Source organism: Rhinichthys klamathensis, unplaced genomic scaffold (genome assembly GCF_029890125.1).
Source record: "Rhinichthys klamathensis goyatoka isolate OS25496 unplaced genomic scaffold, OSU_Roscu_1.1 h1tg000630l_1, whole genome shotgun sequence".
Classification (NCBI taxonomy): Eukaryota; Metazoa; Chordata; class Actinopteri; order Cypriniformes; family Leuciscidae; genus Rhinichthys; species Rhinichthys klamathensis.
In genome coordinates, this window is record NW_026607077.1 from 726,335 (window position 1) to 745,000 (window position 18,666).

Sequence of the window (18,666 nt, forward strand, 5' to 3'; positions counted from 1 at the left end):
CACACACTCTCACACACACTCTCAGACAGGTAAACACACACTCTCACACACACTCTCAGACAGGTAAACACACACTCTCACACACACTCTCAGACAGGTAAACACACACTCTCAGACACACTCTCAGACAGGTAAACACACACTCTCACACACACTCTCAGACAGGTAAACACACACTCTCACACACACTCTCAGACAGGTAAACACACACTCTCACACACACTCTCAGACAGGTAAACACACTCTCACACACACTCTCAGACAGGTAAACACACACTCTCACACACACTCTCAGACAGGTAAACACACACTCTCACACACACTCTCAGACAGGTAAACACACACTCTCAGACACACTCTCAGACAGGTAAACACACACTCTCACACACACTCTCAGACAGGTAAACACACACTCTCACACACACTCTCAGACAGGTAAACACACACTCTCAGACACACTCTCAGACAGGTAAACACACACTCACACACACTCTCAGACAGGTAAACACACACTCTCACACACACTCTCAGACAGGTAAACACACACTCTCAGACACACTCTCAGACAGGTAAACACACACTCACACACACTCTCAGACAGGTAAACACACACTCTCACACACACTCTCAGACAGGTAAACACACACTCTCAGACACACTCTCAGACAGGTAAACACACACTCACACACACTCTCAGACAGGTAAACACACACTCTCACACACACTCTCAGACAGGTAAACACACACTCTCACACACACTCTCAGACAGGTAAACACACACTCTCAGACACACTCTCACACACACTCTCAGACAGGTAAACACACACTCTCACACACACTCTCAGACAGGTAAACACACACTCTCACACACACTCTCAGACAGGTAAACACACACTCTCACACACACTCTCAGACAGGTAAACACAATCTCACACACACTCTCACACACACACTCTCAGACAGGTAAACACACACTCTCACACACACTCTCAGACAGGTAAACACACACTCTCACACACACTCTCAGACAGGTAAACACACACTCTCAGACACACTCTCACACACACTCTCAGACAGGTAAACACACACTCTCACACACACTCTCAGACAGGTAAACACACACTCTCACACACACTCTCAGACAGGTAAACACACACTCTCACACACACTCTCAGACAGGTAAACACAATCTCACACACACTCTCACACACACACTCTCAGACAGGTAAACACACACTCTCACACACACTCTCAGACAGGTAAACACACACTCTCACACACACTCTCAGACAGGTAAACACACACTCTCACACACACTCTCAGACAGGTAAACACACACTCTCACACACACTCTCAGACAGGTAAACACACACTCTCACACACACTCTCAGACAGGTAAACACACACTCTCAGACACACTCTCACACACACTCTCAGACAGGTAAACACACACTCTCACACACACTCTCAGACAGGTAAACACACACTCTCACACACACTCTCAGACAGGTAAACACACACTCTCAGACACACTCTCAGACAGGTAAACACACACTCTCACACACACTCTCAGACAGGTAAACACACACTCTCACACACACTCTCAGACAGGTAAACACACACTCTCACACACACTCTCACACACACTCTCAGACAGGTAAACACACACTCTCACACACACTCTCAGACAGGTAAACACACACTCTCACACACTCTCAGACAGGTAAACACACACTCTCACACACTCTCAGACAGGTAAACACACACTCTCACACACACTCTCAGACAGGTAAACACACACTCTCACACACACTCTCAGACAGGTAAACACACACTCTCACACACACTCTCAGACAGGTAAACACACACTCTCACACACACTCTCAGACAGGTAAACACACACTCTCACACACACTCTCAGACAGGTAAACACACACTCTCACACACACTCTCAGACAGGTAAACACACACTCTCACACACACTCTCACACACACTCTCAGACAGGTAAACACACACTCTCACACACTCTCAGACAGGTAAACACACACTCTCACACACTCTCAGACAGGTAAACACACACTCTCACACACACTCTCACACACACTCTCAGACAGGTAAACACACACTCTCACACACTCTCAGACAGGTAAACACACACTCTCACACACTCTCAGACAGGTAAACACACACTCTCACACACTCTCAGACAGGTAAACACACACTCTCACACACACTCTCACACACACTCTCAGACAGGTAAACACACACTCTCACACACACTCTCAGACAGGTAAACACACACACTCTCACACACACTCTCAGACAGGTAAACACACTCTCACACACACTCTCACACACTCTCAGACAGGTAAACACACACTCTCACACACACTCTCACACACACTCTCAGACAGGTAAACACACACTCTCACACACACTCTCAGACACACTCTCAGACACACTCTCAGACAGGTAAACACACACACTCTCACACACACTCTCAGACAGGTAAACACACACTCTCACACACACTCTCACACACTCTCAGACAGGTAAACACACACACTGTCACACACACTCTCACACACACTCTCAGACAGGTAAACACACACTCTCACACACACTCTCAGACAGGTAAACACACACTCTCACACACACTCTCAGACAGGTAAACACACTCTCAGACACACTCTCAGACAGGTAAACACACACACTCTCACACACACTCTCAGACAGGTAAACACACACTCTCACACACACTCTCACACACTCTCAGACAGGTAAACACACACACTGTCACACACACTCTCACACACACTCTCAGACAGGTAAACACACACTCTCACACACACTCTCAGACAGGTAAACACACACACTCTCACACACACTCTCAGACAGGTAAACACACACTCTCACACACACTCTCACACACTCTCAGACAGGTAAACACACACTCTCACACACACTCTCACACACACTCTCACACACACTCTCAGACAGGTAAACACACACACACTCTCAGACAGGTAAACACACACTCTCAGACACACTCTCAGACAGGTAAACACACACACTCTCACACACACTCTCAGACAGGTAAACACACACTCTCACACACACTCTCACACACTCTCAGACAGGTAAACACACACTCTCACACACACTCTCACACACACTCTCACACACACTCTCAGACAGGTAAACACACACACACTCTCAGACAGGTAAACACACACTCTCACAGACACTCTCAGACACACTCTCAGACAGGTAAACACACACTCTCACACACACTCTCAGACAGGTAAACACACACTCTCACACACACTCTCACACACACTCTCACACACACTCTCAGACAGGTAAACACACACTCTCACACACTCTCAGACAGGTAAACACACACTCTCACACACTCTCAGACAGGTAAACACACACTCTCACACACACTCTCACACACACTCTCAGACAGGTAAACACACACTCTCACACACTCTCAGACAGGTAAACACACACTCTCAGACAGGTAAACACACACTCTCACACACTCTCAGACAGGTAAACACACACTCTCACACACACTCTCAGACAGGTAAACACACACACTCTCACACACACTCTCAGACAGGTAAACACACTCTCACACACACTCTCACACACTCTCAGACAGGTAAACACACACTCTCACACACACTCTCACACACACTCTCAGACAGGTAAACACACACTCTCACACACACTCTCAGACACACTCTCAGACACACTCTCAGACAGGTAAACACACACACTCTCACACACACTCTCAGACAGGTAAACACACACTCTCACACACACTCTCACACACTCTCAGACAGGTAAACACACACACTGTCACACACACTCTCACACACACTCTCAGACAGGTAAACACACACTCTCACACACACTCTCAGACAGGTAAACACACACTCTCACACACACTCTCAGACAGGTAAACACACTCTCAGACACACTCTCAGACAGGTAAACACACACACTCTCACACACACTCTCAGACAGGTAAACACACACTCTCACACACACTCTCACACACTCTCAGACAGGTAAACACACACACTGTCACACACACTCTCACACACACTCTCAGACAGGTAAACACACACTCTCACACACACTCTCAGACAGGTAAACACACACACTCTCACACACACTCTCAGACAGGTAAACACACACTCTCACACACTCTCAGACAGGTAAACACACACTCTCACACACACTCTCACACACACTCTCACACACACTCTCACACACACTCTCAGACAGGTAAACACACACACACTCTCAGACAGGTAAACACACACACTCTCACACACACTCTCAGACAGGTAAACACACACACTCTCACACACACTCTCACACACACTCTCACAGACACTCTCAGACACACTCTCAGACAGGTAAACACACACACTCTCACACACACTCTCAGACAGGTAAACACACACTCTCACACACACTCTCAGACACACTCTCAGACAGGTAAACACACACTCTCACACACACTCTCAGACAGGTAAACACACACTCTCAGACACACTCTCAGACAGGTAAACACACACACTCTCACACACACTCTCAGACAGGTAAACACACACTCTCACACACACTCTCACACACACTCTCAGACAGGTAAACACACACTCTCACACACACTCTCACACACACTCTCAGACAGGTAAACACACACTCTCACACACACTCTCACACACACTCTCAGACAGGTAAACACACACTCTCACACACACTCTCACACACACTCTCAGACAGGTAAACACACACTCTCACACACACTCTCAGACACATGCACCTCAACAGCCCAGAGACCCAGAGATCTGTTAGTGAAGCTTGGGAGTGTGTGTTCAGGAACATGTTGAGTGATGAGGAGTGTGACGACAGGAGGAAGAGCGGCTCGTCTGAAGACAGCTCGGATCTGAACCCTGACAAGCGGTAACACACACACACACACACACACACACCAGCTCAGATTCATCTAGAGTTATCTGGGGTCTCCTTTATAAACCTGTGTGTGGGATCCGCACTAAAAGTGTCCGTGTAAAAGCCACATCATATTCCGGCCGATACACCCGTGCGTACGCCAGACCCGCGCAGGACCCGCGTTATAACCCGTCAGAGGAAGAGTGTGTGAACGCGTCTCCCGAAATAACCATATCTGAGCTGACGACGCCTCGTTTACCGTATCCTCATCTGCAGGGCAGGACTCAGGGGGCTGGGGGCCCCTGGGCTTGAGTTTATGTTTGGGCCCTATACGCTACAAACATCATTATGGAGTAGCACAAATTGCACAAAAATTTAAATATGCTTTGAGGTTCCTAGAACAATTAATATGCAATGTGCCTATAGTCAAAGTTTAGTGGTAGGCTAATTTTAAATAGTCATTATAATACAATATAATGCAGGATGTGCTCTCTAGGTTGAGATAAGATCAAAACTCTAATAATAAAGCCAAGAGAAAACAGTATTTTTTTTATTCATTGTCAAAGCTATCTGTCAGATTCTTAAATTTAGTCAACAAATTCAATCAGAATGCAAAGACACGGTGTAGGGCTTATTATGACCAAATAAAAGGAAGTCGGGATCAATAAAATCCATTTTTGGATTGACACAGGCTGTTTAGACATGGCATGTATGGATTTACACAGCAAATTATAATTGCATAAATTATGTTAAGAGATTAATGTTTTAAATGTAAAAATTTGAATGTAGAAATATGAAATGATTGAGAAAAATTAACTATGAAACCATTTTAACTATCAAACTAACACCGCCAGTAGGTGGCGGCAAGTCTCCATCTTAATGAGGGAGTTGGATCCTTTATTCAACCGATTCGTTCAAAAATCCTAATTCATTTAATCTAGCAAACGACTGTATGTATGAATGGGTAGCCTAATTGAATCATTTACTTGTCTGATTCTGTCAAAAATGAAGATTTTTTGAGGAACAAAGCACGTGTTACTCGGAGGCGCAGCGGTTCTGCTGTTTGTTCTGTTTTCTTTGATTGAACCGATGTCACATTTGCGATTGTGCAGATGTTCGGAAAATCAGCGCTCTTGCTGGTGTGATAACTCACATATCATAGGCTCGTGTTTTAAATACATTAAACGGGAACTCGTTAGGCCTAAATGTTTTTTTTTTGTTTTATAATTTTGATGACATATTCCTATATTGTGATGGCAGTGGAGAGAGCGCTCAAAATTATCCAGAGCACATAATTTTGTGAAAAAAATAAATAGAAATTATCATTCTCTTTAAAGCAACGAGACGTGAACATATGAGAATGTATCAAGATTTTTCTAAATGTGCGCTCTTTTGGACTAAAAGCCCAATTGAAGCTGTTTAAAGTAGCCGACCGCAATGGAGCAGATGCAGATCAACACGCGTGTTATTCTTTGTGATAAATATCAGGTTGCGCCGTTTGATTATAGCCTCGAAGCTCTCAGTCGGAGGATATTAAGGCCCGGGTATTTTATTCCGTGCTTCCCTCCGTCTTTCAAACTATAGCCTTTCTACTCCGTGAGCGCGGAAAGACGCGTTCGGCGCGTGCGCGCGCACTATAGTGTATTGGATTTTGTTTTCAAGCGCTCAAGTCACTACTTTGGGCTGATTATAGCCCTCGCTTGCACATGGCCAGACAGTGGAAATACGGCTAATAATTTCGGGATATCTGGCATATACAAGTTTAACTGAACAAAACAAACGAACTAAAATGGGTAAGGGAGGGGGCCCCCTACTGGGCGGGGCCCATGGGCTGCAGCCCAGTCAAGCCCAATGGTAAGTCCGGCCTTGCTCATCTGCATATCATTAGCATATTCATCCACTGCTCCATGTGTAGCGGCTCGAGACATCAGGAGAATAGGAGATGCGGATGTGCGTCACATTACACTGCTAACAATCACCCAGCAGCCGATCCTCGCCTTGTGTCGGAATCAATCAAATAGTGTAAAATACAGTTATTCTCAATCTTTTCCACACTGGCCAAATAGTATTTTCAATGGAAACTGATAGGCCTTATTGATCATTATTAGCGTAAATATTCCCTCAGACCGAGTTCTGCTGTTATCCTGCGCTCAGCACACACTCACACACAGCAGGAGTGTTCAACAGCAGCGCACACACTCATTACTATTTACTAGAATATAGATATTTTTGTAACTTCTCAGTAATGATTTCATGTAAAGTGCTTATAACTGCAACTGTTTATCAGATGTAAAACATATTTTAAATCATTCTTTTATTTATTTAACCTGTTATTGTGAACATGCACTGTATATGATTATGAATATTAGAGTGGTTTTCCGTCAGATCTCCATCGGTGTCGTTAAACTGCTCGTCTCTGATGTTCGTACGCAGGGTCAGAGTGACTCGCAGGCGTACGTACACACTCTCCCGTCACGTGTGTTTTAGATTACAGCGTGTGTGTGTGTGTGTGACGGTTATAAACGAGGCCCTGAAATAGCTCAATAACCCTCAGATGATCATATAAACTGAAGTGACGCCGCCTGTCACTGCATGCTGGATATGACATCTCGTCTCAGCTGATTAATCACGGAGAAATGAACTCTCTCTCATTCTTTCCACTGTATCAGTTCTTCAAAGAGGAAAGAGACCAAGACACTGGAGCCCAAAGCCCGGAGGAAGCCTGGGCCGAAGCCTGGCTGGAAGAACAGCATCAAGTCAGAGCGGTAGAGTGACATCACACACACGCGGGGATCCTCGGCTGTGATTGGGCAATCCATGCATTCTGTAGACAGATTCTTCAAACTGCTTTTGTCATTAATGCACCGCAAAATAAACAGGGATGTGATTCTTCCGGATTAATTAATAAGAGGTCAGGAATCGGATACTTGTTGTAACACGTAAATCTGTAAATCTGCTAAAGGAATGTCAATCGCTTGACTTCTGACTCTTTCGCCCTCAGAACTGCTTCAGGAACTGTTGGTGAACACACACTGAACAAAATTATAAACGCAACACTTTTCTTTTTGCCCCCATTTTTCATGAGCTGACCTCTGATCACATTTTAGAGTGGCCTTTTATTGTGGCCAGCCTAAGGCACACCTGTGCAGTAATCCTGCTGTCTCATCAGCATCTTGATATCCCACACCTGTGAGGGGGACGGATGATCTCGGCTCAGGAGAAGTGCTCACTAACACAGATTTAGACAGATTTGTGAACAATATTTGAGAGAAATAGGCCTTTTGTGTACATAGAAAAAGTCTTAGATCTTCAGAGGTCAGCTCATGAAAAATGGGGCTCAAAAACAAGTGTTGTTTATAATTTTGTTCAGTGTGTGTTCACCAACAGTTCCTGAAGCAGTTCTGAGGGCGAAAGAGTCGAACGATTGACATGAACCAAACAAGTCATTTCTTTAGCAGATTTACAAGCGACTTGCAAATGTGAGGCAGGCAAAAACAGGAGGCAATAAACACCAGAGGTGCTAGCAATACAAAGTGTCAGACCTCAACGAAACGAGAGAGCAGAGAGGCTGTTCTCAGCAGTCAGGTGCCCGTGCGAGACACGAGGTGTGAGTCTGTTGAATACGGTCAAGGACTTGGCTGTAGTGAGGAGAAGGATGTGTAGAGTGCTTCTGTAGACTCCTCTTCAGCCTTGTGTTTGCCTGCAGAGAGGAGCTGCCCACCATCTACAAGTGTCCTCACCAGGGCTGCACAGCGGTGTACCGAGGAGCCGACGGCATGAAGGTGCGCTCTCCTGAAGCACATGCCCACTGCTGTCACGAGCTCCACTCACTGCGTGCGTGTGTGTGTGTGTGTGTCACTGCAGAAACACATCAAGGAGCATCACGAGGAGGTGCGGGAGAGACCCTGTCCACATCCCGGCTGCAACAAGGTCTTCATGATCGACAGATACCTGCAGAGACACGTCAAGCTCATACACACAGGTGACTCCGCTCAAGCTCACACACACAGGTGACTCCGCTCAAGCTCATACACACAGGTGACTCCGCTCAAGCTCACACACACAGGTGACTCCGCTCAAGCTCACACACACAGGTGACTCCGCTCAAGCTCACACACACAGGTGACTCCGCTCAAGCTCACACACACAGGTGACTCCGCTCAAGCTCACACACACAGGTGACTCCGCTCAAGCTCACACACACAGGTGACTCCGCTCAAGCTCACACACACAGGTGACTTCGCTCAAGCTCACACACACAGGTGACGCCGCCGTCAAGCTCACACACACAGGTGACTCCGCTCAAGCTCACACACACAGGTGACTCCGCTCAAGCTCACACACACAGGTGACTCCGCTCAAGCTCACACACACAGGTGACTCCGCTCAAGCTCACACACACAGGTGACTCCGCTCAAGCTCACACACACAGGTGACTCCGCTCAAGCTCACACACACAGGTGACTCCGCTCAAGCTCACACACACAGGTGACGCCGCCGTCAAGCTCACACACACAGGTGACTCCGCTCAAGCTCACACACACAGGTGACGCCGCCGTCAAGCTCACACACACAGGTGACTCCGCTCAAGCTCACACACACAGGTGACTCCGCTCAAGCTCACACACACAGGTGACTCCGCCGTCAAGCTCACACACACAGGTGACTCCGCTCAAGCTCACACACACAGGTGACTCCGCCGTCAAGCTCACACACACAGGTGACTCCGCCGTCAAGCTCACACACACAGGTGACTCCGCCGTCAAGCTCACACACACAGGTGACTCCGCCGTCAAGCTCACACACACAGGTGACTCCTACTCCGCTCAAGCTCACACACACAGGTGACGCCGCCGTCAAGCTCACACACACAGGTGACTCCGCTCAAGCTCACACACACAGGTGACTCCGCTCAAGCTCACACACACAGGTGACTCCGCCGTCAAGCTCACACACACAGGTGACTCCGCTCAAGCTCACACACACAGGTGACTCCGCCGTCAAGCTCACACACACAGGTGACTCCGCCGTCAAGCTCACACACACAGGTGACTCCGCCGTCAAGCTCACACACACAGGTGACTCCGCCGTCAAGCTCACACACACAGGTGACTCCGCCGTCAAGCTCACACACACAGGTGACGCCGCTCAAGCTCACACACACAGGTGACTCCGCTCAAGCTCACACACACAGGTGACTCCGCCGTCAAGCTCACACACACAGGTGACTCCGCCGTCAAGCTCACACACACAGGTGACGCCGCTCAAGCTCACACACACAGGTGACTCCGCTCAAGCTCACACACACAGGTGACTCCGCTCAAGCTCACACACACAGGTGACTCCGCTCAAGCTCACACACACAGGTGACTCCGCTCAAGCTCACACACACAGGTGACTCCGCTCAAGCTCACACACACAGGTGACTCCGCCGTCAAGCTCACACACACAGGTGACGCCGCTCAAGCTCACACACACAGGTGACTCCGCTCAAGCTCACACACACAGGTGACTCCGCTCAAGCTCACACACACAGGTGACTCCGCTCAAGCTCACACACACAGGTGACTCCGCTCAAGCTCACACACACAGGTGACGCCGCCGTCAAGCTCACACACACAGGTGACTCCGCTCAAGCTCACACACACAGGTGACTTCGCTCAAGCTCACACACACAGGTGACTCCGCTCAAGCTCACACACACAGGTGACGCCGCCGTCAAGCTCACACACACAGGTGACTCCGCTCAAGCTCACACACACAGGTGACGCCGCCGTCAAGCTCACACACACAGGTGACTCCGCTCAAGCTCACACACACAGGTGACTTCGCTCAAGCTCACACACACAGGTGACTCCGCTCAAGCTCACACACACAGGTGACGCCGCCGTCAAGCTCACACACACAGGTGACTCCGCTCAAGCTCACACACACAGGTGACGCCGCCGTCAAGCTCACACACACAGGTGACTCCGCTCAAGCTCACACACACAGGTGACTCCGCTCAAGCTCACACACACAGGTGACTCCGCCGTCAAGCTCACACACACAGGTGACTCCGCCGTCAAGCTCACACACACAGGTGACGCCGCTCAAGCTCACACACACAGGTGACTCCGCCGTCAAGCTCACACACACAGGTGACTCCGCCGTCAAGCTCACACACACAGGTAACTCCGCTCAAGCTCACACACACAGGTGACTCCGCCGTCAAGCTCACACACACAGGTGACTCCGCCGTCAAGCTCACACACACAGGTGACTCCGCTCAAGCTCACACACACAGGTGACTCCGCTCAAGCTCACACACACAGGTGACTCCGCTCAAGCTCACACACACAGGTGACTCCGCCGTCAAGCTCACACACACAGGTGACTCCGCCGTCAAGCTCACACACACAGGTGACTCCGCTCAAGGTCACACACACAGGTGACTCCGCTCAAGCTCACACACACAGGTGACTCCGCTCAAGCTCACACACACAGGTGACTCCGCTCAAGCTCACACACACAGGTGACTCCGCCGTCAAGCTCACACACACAGGTGACTCCGCTCAAGCTCACACACACAGGTGACTCCGCCGTCAAGCTCACACACACAGGTGACTCCGCTCAAGCTCACACACACAGGTGACTCCGCCGTCAAGCTCACACACACAGGTGACTCCGCCGTCAAGCTCACACACACAGGTGACTCCGCTCAAGGTCACACACACAGGTGACTCCGCTCAAGCTCACACACACAGGTGACTCCGCTCAAGCTCACACACACAGGTGACTCCGCCGTCAAGCTCACACACACAGGTGACTCCGCTCAAGCTCACACACACAGGTGACTCCGCTCAAGCTCACACACACAGGTGACTCCGCCGTCAAGCTCACACACACAGGTGACTCCGCTCAAGGTCACACACACAGGTGACTCCGCTCAAGCTCACACACACAGGTGACTCCGCTCAAGCTCACACACACAGGTGACTCCGCTCAAGCTCACACACACAGGTGACTCCGCTCAAGCTCACACACACAGGTGACTCCGCTCAAGCTCACACACACAGGTGACTCCGCTGTCAAGCTCACACACACAGGTGACTCCGCCGTCAAGCTCACACACACAGGTGACTCCGCTCAAGCTCACACACACAGGTGACTCCGCTCAAGCTCACACACACAGGTGACTCCGCTCAAGCTCACACACACAGGTGACTCTGCTCAAGCTCACACACACAGGTGACTCCGCTCAAGCTCACACACACAGGTGACTCCGCCGTCAAGCTCACACACACAGGTGACTCCGCTCAAGCTCACACACACAGGTGACTCCGCCGTCAAGCTCACACACACAGGTGACTCCGCCGTCAAGCTCACACACACAGGTGACTCCGCTCAAGCTCACACACACAGGTGACTCCGCTCAAGCTCACACACACAGGTGACTCCGCTCAAGCTCACACACACAGGTGACTCCGCTCAAGCTCACACACACAGGTGACTCCGCTCAAGCTCACACACACAGGTGACTCCGCTCAAGCTCACACACACAGGTGACTCCGCTCAAGCTCACACACACAGGTGACTCCGCTCAAGCTCACACACACAGGTGACTCCGCTCAAGCTCACACACACAGGTGACGCCGCCGTCAAGCTCACACACACAGGTGACTCCGCTCAAGCTCACACACACAGGTGACTCTGCTCAAGCTCACACACACAGGTGACTCCGCCGTCAAGCTCACACACACAGGTGACTCCGCTCAAGCTCACACACACAGGTGACTCCGCTCAAGCTCACACACACAGGTGACTCCGCTCAAGCTCACACACACAGGTGACTCCGCCGTCAAGCTCACACACACAGGTGACTCCGCTCAAGCTCACACACACAGGTGACTCCGCCGTCAAGCTCACACACACAGGTGACGCCGCCGTCAAGCTCACACACACAGGTGACTCCGCCGTCAAGCTCACACACACAGGTGACTCCGCTCAAGCTCACACACACAGGTGACTCCGCCGTCAAGCTCACACACACAGGTGACTCCGCCGTCAAGCTCACACACACAGGTGACTCCGCTCAAGCTCACACACACAGGTGACTCCGCCGTCAAGCTCACACACACAGGTGACTCCGCTCAAGCTCACACACACAGGTGACTCCGCTCAAGCTCACACACACAGGTGACTCCGCTCAAGCTCACACACACAGGTGACTCCGCCGTCAAGCTCACACACACAGGTGACTCCGCTCAAGGTCACACACACAGGTGACTCCGCTCAAGCTCACACACACAGGTGACTCCGCTCAAGCTCACACACACAGGTGACTCTGCTCAAGGTCACACACACAGGTGACTCCGCTCAAGCTCACACACACAGGTGACTCTGCTCAAGGTCACACACACAGGTGACTCCGCTCAAGGTCACACACACAGGTGACTCCGCTCAAGCTCACACACACAGGTGACTCCGCTGTCAAGCTCACACACACAGGTGACTCCGCCGTCAAGCTCACACACACAGGTGACTCTGCTCAAGGTCACACACACAGGTGACTCCGCTCAAGCTCACACACACAGGTGACTCCGCTCAAGCTCACACACACAGGTGACTCCGCTGTCAAGCTCACACACACAGGTGACTCCGCTCAAGCTCACACACACAGGTGACTCCGCTCAAGCTCACACACACAGGTGACTCCGCTCAAGCTCACACACACAGGTGACTCCGCCGTCAAGCTCACACACACAGGTGACTCTGCTCAAGCTCACACACACAGGTGACTCCGCTCAAGGTCACACACACAGGTGACTCCGCCGTCAAGCTCACACACACAGGTGACTCTGCTCAAGCTCACACACACAGGTGACTCCGCTCAAGGTCACACACACAGGTGACTCCGCTCAAGCTCACACACACAGGTGACTCCGCTCAAGCTCACACACACAGGTGACTCCGCTGTCAAGCTCACACACACAGGTGACTCCGCCGTCAAGCTCACACACACAGGTGACTCCGCTCAAGCTCACACACACAGGTGACTCCGCTCAAGCTCACACACACAGGTGACTCCGCCGTCAAGCTCACACACACAGGTGACTCCGCTCAAGCTCACACACACAGGTGACTCCGCTCAAGCTCACACACACAGGTGACTCCGCTGTCAAGCTCACACACACAGGTGACTCCGCTCAAGCTCACACACACAGGTGACTCCGCCGTCAAGCTCACACACACAGGTGACTCCGCTCAAGCTCACACACACAGGTGACTCCGCTCAAGCTCACACACACAGGTGACTCCGCTGTCAAGCTCACACACACAGGTGACTCCGCCGTCAAGCTCACACACACAGGTGACGCCGAAGTGAGCCGTTGCTCATTGAATAATGCTCAGTAACCCTCCTGTTGTGTTCGAACTCTTCTGTTGCAGGTCAAATAGACCGACCTCCTTTTCCATGTAATGGACAAAAATAGACATTTATGAAAAACGCTAAATATTCATGTAAAAACATGAACCTCTACTGTAGCTTGACAGACTTAACCGATAAAATATGTGAGAAAGTGAATCATTCCTACCTATTTTCATTGGGTTAGGGGTCAATTTGACCCACATATGTTCAAAATGAGCTTGTAGTGACTATTTGCACAGTGAGGTGAATGTATAAATAGTATCTAATGTTATTTCTACTACTTCTGCCTTTTTATGTCTGGTTCTCAAACCCTTATGAGGGTAAAATGTGTCACTTCTCTTTAAACCAACAACATCCATTCACAGATAAACAGTGCATCATCTGGGACGATTCAGAAGACGAGTCTGTAAACGTCTTTCATACGTTCTCGTGTATTTCACTCTTTGCCATGTTGATTTCTGTCAGATTGCATGGAAACCAACGGGGGTTTCCTCTAAAGTAGTAACAAATCACATCTACAGTCGTGGCCCAAAGTGATGTCCAAAAATTCACCCTTTATTCACATTTTTAACAATATTTTTGGAGTCAGTTGCTTTATTTGTCATAATAACGCAATGAAACATTGCTGACATAATTTTTGGACAGAAATTATGAACACATACAAAAAAACAAGAGAGAACCACTGAAAATATTAATAAATGATTATTTTGTAGTCCATGTTTACTTTTTCCTGTCAAATTTATGTTTCTCTATGCATGTTTTTTTGTGCCTCCACCAATGTTAAAACTCGGCTTGTAACTGCAACAAAAACAGCGATTGCAAAATATATATTTATTACAAGGTTCTAGGGGAAAACAATGAAATAAAATAAAGACATTCAAACGCTGATCAGTCCAGCCATGGCCACGAGGTAGACGGGACAAACAAGGATCTCCAGATGGTAGCTGGTGGTAGCTGTTTAAATCCACAAGCCATTCCTGAGAAACACAATAACAAGAGACGTACTTCAGAGATGATCCGACAGAACGCGGATCTCGCTTGAGAGACCAATACACTACGAGTGTAACTAAACCAGCCAATCCACATTGGCATGCGATAATTTGCAACAGCTGCTCTGCCTTGATTTTCCGCTGAGGAGCCGGACTTGTGACTCGGCTGTACAGCGGAGGTTCAGAAACCGTGGCGACGGGATGTACGGCTCCGCTCCCTCTTTCGGGGAACGAGGGTCACCATATGTAACCGAGCCATTCCCCTTCAGTCGGTCACTCTCTACGTACGTCAGAGATGATCCGACAGAACAGGGATATCCACCAATACGCTGCTGCTGGCTCTTCCAGCGCTCCGCTTGAGTCTCCTGGCCTGACCACAGTGCTGGGGCGGAAGTTAGGAGCTCTAAGCAGAGAAGGTCAGTCACTGCTGTTCCGCAAGTGGATAACGCTGGGAAAGCGTGCCCTGAAGGAAGGGGACGCTGCGGAAACCACATCCAACCCGGAGGGAGGCACATATGGATTAGCCCGAGCAGGGTAGTGCAACATATGACAGTCTCTGGGGTGGTTGCAGCCTAGTTCTAGGGGGGGGGGAGAACACCAGCAGAGACGACTGAGCGGACTCTGTTGAGGGAAAGACACGGGCTCGTCCGCAGAGGAGCTGGACCGTGGAAGAATACACATGTATTCACGCTCCGCAACGTCTGACTGTCGCGGGGGTGACCTAACAATCAGATCGTGCTTTCCCAACGACTTACCTTCAACTGCATCGTGATGTGCGGCTATGGCAGCAACATACACTTTGAGGGTGGAGGGAGACAGTCTTCGCTCCAACCCATCTTGCAGGAAGGACAGCAAAACTCTGACCGGGCATCTTCGAGGGTCTTCCCGGTGGGAAGAACACCACTCAATGAACAGGTTCCACTTCAACGCATAGAGACGCGTCGTAGAGCGGGCTTTAGCTGAAGTGACGGTGTCTGCCACTGCTTGGGGTAGGTCACCTAGAACCTCCACATCCCGTCCAGGGACCAGTTACTCATGGAGTTTCCAGAGGTCTGGATGCGGGTGCCATAGGGTGCCCCGTCACTGAGAGAGCAGGTCCTTCCTCAGAGGAATGGGCCAGGGCGGGAGTGTTGCGAGGAGCACTAGTTCTGAGGAGCACTAGTTCTGGGAACCAGGTTCGGTTGGGCCAATACAGCGCAACTAACAAGACCTGCCCCTCATCCTCAATGACTTTGCACAATGTCTGTGCGAGAAGGCTCACTGGGGGAAACGCCAACTTGCGAAGGCCCCGGGGCCAGCTGTGTGCCAGGTGAATCTGTGCCTAGGGTCCCCTTGGTCAGGGAATAGAACAACTGTGGGACGAGTCTGGAGAGGCAAAAAGATCTACCTGTGCGGCTCCGAAGAGGTCCCATATCAGCTGGACCGCCTGGGGATTGAGTCGCCACTCTCCCAGAGGCGCAGACTGCCGTGAAAGCTCATCGGCCAGGGATGTGAATGACACGAAGCGACCTCAGATGCTTCTGATTCTAAAGGAGGAGATGGCGGGCGAGTTGCCACATGCGAGGGGAGCATAGACCACCTTGCCGGTTGATGTACGCAACGGTCGCAGTACTGTCTGTACGGACCAGTACATGCTTGCCTTGTAGCGGCGATTTGAGGCGGTCCAGCGCAAGGCATACTGCAAGCAACTCAAGGCAGTTGATGTGCCAATGCAGTTGAGGCCCCATCCACAGACCTGAAACTGCATCCCCATTGTACGTGAAGACCACAGCATGCCTGGACACTTGTTCTAGGGTAACACCTGCCCATAGAAACGAAGGGTCCGACCACAGGCTGAAGGTTTAGAGGCAGTGCGGGGTGACGTGCACCCGGTACGTGCTGCTCTGCCACGCCCATCTCCGGACGTGAGGCCAGTGCTGAAGCGGCCTCATATGAAGCAATCCGAGCAGCTTCACAGCGGCTGCATATGCCCCAGGAGCCTCTGAAGAAGTTTCAGTGGGACCGCTGTCCTGCTCTTGATCGTACTCAAGCAGTTCAAGACTGACCGGATGCGCTCCTCTGTGAGTCGCGCTGTCTGGTTGACAGAGTCCACCTCCATACCGAGAAAAGAGATCCTCTGCACAGGGGAGAGTTTGCTCTTTTCCCAATTGACCCGAAGTCCCAACAGGCTGAGGTGACGGAGCACCATGTCCCTGTGTTCGCACAACTGATCCCGAGACTGAGCCAGAATCAGCCAGTTGTCGAGATAGTTGAGAATGCTACCTTTGTAAAGACACAAGGGTGACAGTGACAGCCCGAAGGGTAGGACTTTGTACTAATACGCCAGGCCCTCGAGCGCAAAGAGCAGAAACGGTCGAAGAGGCCGTCCTGGCAGACAGGGGCGTTGAGGAACCGCACCTTGTCGGGCTCACACATATTCGCCAGGTTCAGCCACAGGTGTCGCTCCTGGACCATCAACGTGGACATCGCCCCTACCCAGGGAGCGTGTAGTGACTTTCGTCGCCCGTAGGGCCAGGTCCATCACTATACGCAGTTCCTGCATAACCTCTGGGTTCGGAATGGCATGCAGGGCGGAGGCAGCTTCCCCACAGGCTGAGTAAGCCTTATCCACGATAGCAGATCCGAAAAGAAAGGCACTGGGGCGGGGCGCTGAGAACCAGCACAGTCCGCCCCGGGATACCAATCGTCCAGCCGCGAGCGTTCAGGACACGGTGGAGGGTTCCACTTGAGCCCGACACTTGTGGGCTACCCGGGAAAGCATAGCCGTGAGCTCAGGGTCTGACTCGGGCCACACCTGAAGGGGGCAGCGCAGCCGAGTCTTCATCCCCAGAGGACATTAGCTCACCCTCCGATACAGTGACCGACATCTGATCATCCGGTAGAGCCCCAAAAGAAACGACTGGCACCCCCGGGGGAGGGCCGGCGCGCTCTCTTGGAAGCTCCACCCTTTCCGAGGAATTGGAGTCTCGACCGTAACGCGCGATGGTCATGTTCCCACAGTGAGAACATGGGTCAACCATGAACGCCACTAGCGCTGGCTCGTTTAGTTACACAAGGGGATTGGTCTCAAGCGAGATCCCCGTTCTGTCGGATCGTCTCTGGCGTACGCCGAGAGTGACCGACTGAAGGGGAACAAATCTCCCCACCAGACGTCACTTGGCTTTGTTTACTGTATGTGTCAAAACATTGCATGCACAGTCATAGCCCTAGATGAGAAATATTCACAAGTGTATTTCAAGAGTAAATTTCAGGAGTTTAGTGTTTCAAGCAGTTTGAAAATCCAGTGCGGGTCA

General features: G+C 50.6%; 1 protein-coding gene across 2 annotated transcripts in view; it reads left to right on the forward strand.

Moving 5' to 3' along the window:
- The window catches only part of znf276 (zinc finger protein 276), a 33,626-nt gene that overhangs the window by 12,589 nt on the left and 2,371 nt on the right, over positions 1–18,666 (forward strand). The window contains exons 6-10 of one of the 2 annotated variants that reach the window (XM_056241112.1): positions 4,904–4,987; positions 7,645–7,740; positions 8,682–8,757; positions 8,840–8,957; positions 12,892–12,921. In XM_056241112.1, the coding sequence (XP_056097087.1) occupies positions 4,904–4,987; positions 7,645–7,740; positions 8,682–8,757; positions 8,840–8,957; positions 12,892–12,921 (404 nt within the window). The remainder of the gene's footprint in view (positions 1–4,903; positions 4,988–7,644; positions 7,741–8,681; positions 8,758–8,839; positions 8,958–12,891; positions 12,922–18,666) is intronic. The other variant, XM_056241113.1, reaches the window with a different exon arrangement.